Consider the following 5,145-nt stretch of genomic DNA (forward strand, 5'->3'; position numbering starts at 1 on the left):
ATAGTTTTGGGTGAACAATCACTTTAAAGGAATAGTTCACGCAAAAAAATGAAAATTTGCTGAAAATGTACTCACCCTCAGGCCAACCAAAATACAGTATGTAGATGATTTTGTTTCTTCATCAGATTTGGAGAAATGTAGCATTGCATCAGTGTCTCAGCATTGAATCCTCTGCAGTGAATGGGTGCCGTCAGAATGAGAGTCCAAACAGCTGATAAAAACATCACAATAATCCACAAGTAATCCACACCACTCCAGTCCATCAGTTAATGTCTTGTGGAGCCAAAAGAAACAAAAGAAACCATTGCTTCCAGCTAAAATACAAATCCATACTCCATTATAAACCATTTCTTCCAGTGAAAAAGTGTTCTGGTCTGAATCAGGAGAGAAATCTGCACAGATCAAGCACCGTTTACAAGCCAAAACAGCTCTAAACAAATATGTGGCTGGATTTTGATGTGAAAGACAACAGGAGATTTTCAACGGAGGAAGCGTTATTATGGATTATGGACTCATATTTTAGCCAGAAGCAATGGTTTAAAGTTAAAACCGTCTTAATGATGGATTTGTTGCAGCTTTTCACTTCTCAAGACATAACTGATGGACTGGTGTGGATTATTGTGATGTTTTTATCAGCTGTTTGGACTCTCATTCTGACGGCACCCATTCACTGCAGAGGATCCATTGCTGAGACACTGATGCAATGCTACATTTCTCCAAATCTGATGAAGAAACAAACTCATCCTAATCTTGGATGGACTGAGTGTGAGCACATTTTCAGCAAATTTTCATTTTTTATGTAAACTATTCCTTTAATCTACTATACTGGAAATGTAAAAAAAAAAAAAAAACCTTGACATCTTTCATATATCAGATGTGGAATGCTTACGACCCTTTTGAAGAACTTCCATCATGCAAAACCTGCCGCTCTGTGGTCTTTGAATCAGGAAGAACGGCCTCAAAGTCTTCAGACGGCTGAGATCAGTGGTCCAGTCTGATATAAAACACAAGCAGTCTGTGCGGAGCTCAGCGGTCACTATCTCCAGTGCTCTTTCAAGGCCAGCGCGGCGAAGACCAGCAGCAGCAGCAGCAGCAGGTTGGGCTGGATGATGGAAGCAGGAGATGTTTCATCTGTTTTCTCTGCTTCCTGAACGGGAGCGTCAGTGATGAAGGAGTCTGATTCAGTGACACACGTCTCAGTGCAGCCGCTGCCGCTGCCAGAAGCGCTGCTCTCGTCATCTGAGGCGCAACAAAATATGAGTTATGCATCCAAAATACATATATCTGACTTCATGCAACTACCCTGAAGCAGACTTTATGCCAAAAGTCAAAGTTTTGGCAATGCAAGACTATTAATGCCCTTTGCAAACTACAATGAAAGCAGTGACGATTGCATTAAGATGATGCATGCATAAAATCTAATCAAAATATTGTTTGATCGAGTTTATCTAAGCACAGATAATTAATTGCATTCCACTCTTGTTTTAAGTTCATTATTTTAATCAATAATGGTGTTAAATATAGCTGTCCATTCAGAACAAATCCATGCAATAAATCATATATCTGATATTCTATAATTAAACAGGTTTAATACTGCTAATCAGCAAAATAAGTTTAAAATATTTATACTATGTATATATTAAATAAAACGCCTTATGAATTAAAATCGGTTAATAAGGTACATATGTTTTGAAAATACTAATATATACTATTATATCAATACATATGAATTAGAGGTTTATTTGATTTGCTGATAAAATAATGATGTGTTTACATAAACAGATAATTGTGCTGATATTGTGTGAAATCTATATATTTTGTGTGTTAAATAATGTTCTTAGTTTCCTTCCAATGACAGGTGACTTGGAGAGAAGAGTTTAATGTTTAATTAAATACCAGATACAGTTTATTATGCAACCGAAATACCAATAATAACCAGAAAAAAGGAGATTTTATGCAAATACACCAGGACTCTTATTTTGAAATGTCTGTGCATTACTACACCCAGCTCATTCAAAAAGATGAGGGAGATAAAATATGCACTTTACAATCATCGACAACATATTAGAAAATAAAAACAAAGTAAATATTATCATAATTCATCAACAGTATATCATAAGTAAGTACTTGTTTGTCATAAATTGCGATCTGCTCTGAAAGTGTGAGTCTACAGAATGTGCCACATTTTGATTTTGAACATGCATACTTAGTTATTTTCATCAAGTAACTTCTTTAGCAGTGCAGACATCAAATCTGAGCGTGCCATTATTAAATTATTACTAAAACACACCGTGACTTACTTGAGTCCTGAAAGTAGATGTCATTGCCATCATAAGCGTTCTTGAGTTTGTTGGTCATCACCTTGAGAGCCATGATCTGCTGTCGAATCAGAGTGTCCGGTCTGGAAATGTCCACGCCCACCTCCGGGTTCTTCGCTTGATTGGTCAGTCCGTCTTTCAGCACCTCAGGGAGGTATCTGGAGAAAAAAAAAAAAACAAACTCAGTTGTTGTGCAAATACAATGCATTAATATTCAAATGTGTCCCAATCTCCTTCCTAAGTGCACATTTTTTACTATTGATAATCCATATAAACATGTCAGACTAACTCTGGCCAGTGCATACACATTATACCAGTGTTATTTTAATATTGTGTGTATAATATTTTAGCTTTTTTTAATTAATATTTTAAATGAGCTTTTATTTGTACATTTTCAGTTTTCATTTTAATTTATTTTTTACAAGTTTTATTTATTATGTGTTTTTGTTTTTATTTGTTTTTATTTACTTTTTTTTTTTTTTTTTTTTTGGTTTTTTTTTTTTTTTGTTTTGCCTTCAGAAGCTACATAAGATATTTGCAAGTTTCCCAGAAGACAAAATAAGTACAATTTATACCGATCATCCTGCTTATGGACCCATTTCGTTCTCATAGTTGGGTAAACATTCATAGTGTTGAACAGAAACTACAACAAATCATTTTTCATCGTGTTATAATAATTATATTTAATTAATATTCACAATTTTGATCTCACAAGTGTCTCCCCATGAGAACGGTATCCAATAATGGAAAACAAATTTCAGCACTCCAACTAGTTAAAGGGGTCATATAATAATTTTCCAAAATAATAATTTTTAATAATACATTTTTTTAAATAGTATTTTTTCACTAGAGATTAGGTTTTGGGTTCAAAAAGTTTCAGTATGTTTCAGAGTACAATAAACTCTTTTAAAAACAAACAAATAAGGAGATCATTGAGAAGAGCATCTCCAGATCTTCTTCACAAGAGCTGTGCTCTGTCTGCCATATTACAAGGTAGATGTGTAAACTGTCTCGACCTATTGTGCAAGGACTCCACACATCCACAGCTGTGCAGATGCTTGATTCCATTGATTCCAGCTGCCCTTGTCGTGTCCGTTCCAGCAGTCGTCCACAGCGCTCTCTGCAGCCGCCACATGCGCCACATGCTCCAAGGCCTCAGGAAGTGAAGACCAGAACTTCCTGAACTTCTTCAGCTTCTCCTTGACATCAGTCACCTGGAGGATGGCATAAAGACGACCGCTAAAACAACTGTAAGCCATTGAACAATTCTTTATCATGACTAGTTTTAAGATTTTAGAATAACAGCACCATGGAAACTTGGAATTAACGTAAATGGAAAATCATGTAAATCTGTAAGTTATTTATTCGACTCAAAAACCTTAAATGAAAACTTCATATTTTATAAATAAAGATTTATTAGTTTACAAAACCAGTTCCAAGCATTTCAGCAGAAGCCTTTATAGATCAGAGGTCAAAGACGATATTTGAAGGCCCATTAATATATTTGTGCTACTTCTGTTGTAATGTTAAAGCTTCTCGTTTTTATTTACAGACACTAGGAGTGTCAATATTTTACAAAAATTAAATAATTAAAATAATGAAATTCCAGAAGTTTCAATTAGTGTTATTTTAGTAATATTAAAAAAAAAACTGTAATAGATTTATTAATAGTTTAAATTAGTTTCCCATTTCCATTTTAGTTAATTTTGTTGTGTTTTTCTCATTTTAGTTATTTTTGTTAGTAATCAAGTTAAACTACATTAAAATGAGAAATATTGCTTTGGCAACTAGATTAAATAAAATAAGTATTTTTATGTAAGTATTTTACTATTATTTTAAACAAACAACAAAAATAATAAAAAAACAATATATATAAAATAATATAATATTAAAAAAACAAAGTATTTTTCATATTTCAGTTCATTTTTGTTTGATTTCAAGTACCTGATATGTTATGAAATGTTTTCATTCGTTAAAAAAAATCATTATGAAATAAAAATTTCTATGAAATAACTTTTCCAGGTCTAGAAAACACTGTTAAAATTCCCCTCATACAGTATATCCAAGTTTTCAAAGACCATTTCTTGAAGAATTCAGTAAAGTCAGTGTCCAACATTTTGACCGATCCTGTACCTAGTAAATGAAAACTTCCCTCATTATTCAGGATTCATTTTCATTAAAGAATGATCTTAAGAATCAATCCAGCATGCATGCAGATCTCATGCTTCAGCAATAGAGGGCGCAGGTGTTTCACTTCCTTTAGTAAGGAAATCAGTCAGGTAATGATGCTATTACACATCAGAACAGCTGAGGGCTGGATTTCCACTGATTTGTGCTCATGCCATATTAATAATGATATAGTGCATGGATAAGGTAAATATGTTTTTTTTTTTTTTTTGGCTAAACCAATCCTTTAATATTTGTTATTAACACAAAACCAGTCATAAGGGTCAATTTTTTTAAATTGACATTTATGCATCATCTGAAAGCTGAATAAATAAGCTTTCCATTGATGTATGGTTTGTTAGGATAGAACAATATTTGGCTGAGATACAACTATTTGAATATCTGGAATCTGAGGGTGCAAAAAAATCTAAATATTGAGAAAATCACCTTTAAAGTTGTTCAAATTAAGTTCTTAGCGATGCATATTACTAATCAAAAATTAAGTTTTGATATATTTACGGTAGGACATTTACAAAATATCTTCATGGAACATGATCTTTACTTAATATCCTAATGATTTTTGGCATAAAAGAAAAATCTATCATTTTGACCCATACAGTGTATTGTTGGCTATTGCTACAAATATACCCCAGCCACTTAA

At 33.1% G+C, this 5,145-nt stretch overlaps 1 protein-coding gene across 1 annotated transcript in view; it reads right to left on the reverse strand.

Annotated features, from left to right (window-relative positions):
* Nucleotides 1-850: 850 nt before the first annotated feature.
* LOC107722113 (glypican-6-like) overlaps nt 851-5,145 on the reverse strand; it is a 56,830-nt gene continuing 52,535 nt past the window's right edge. Inside the window, exons 9-10 of the mRNA XM_016530340.1 lie at nt 2,301-2,476; nt 851-1,239 (exon numbers count right to left, since the gene is read on the reverse strand). Coding sequence (XP_016385826.1) covers nt 1,037-1,239; nt 2,301-2,476 — 379 coding nt within the window. The 3' untranslated portion in view covers nt 851-1,036. The remainder of the gene's footprint in view (nt 1,240-2,300; nt 2,477-5,145) is intronic.

Source organism: Sinocyclocheilus rhinocerous, unplaced genomic scaffold (assembly GCF_001515625.1).
Source record: "Sinocyclocheilus rhinocerous isolate Xijiao unplaced genomic scaffold, SAMN03320098_v1.1 scaffold5016, whole genome shotgun sequence".
Classification (NCBI taxonomy): Eukaryota; Metazoa; Chordata; class Actinopteri; order Cypriniformes; family Cyprinidae; genus Sinocyclocheilus; species Sinocyclocheilus rhinocerous.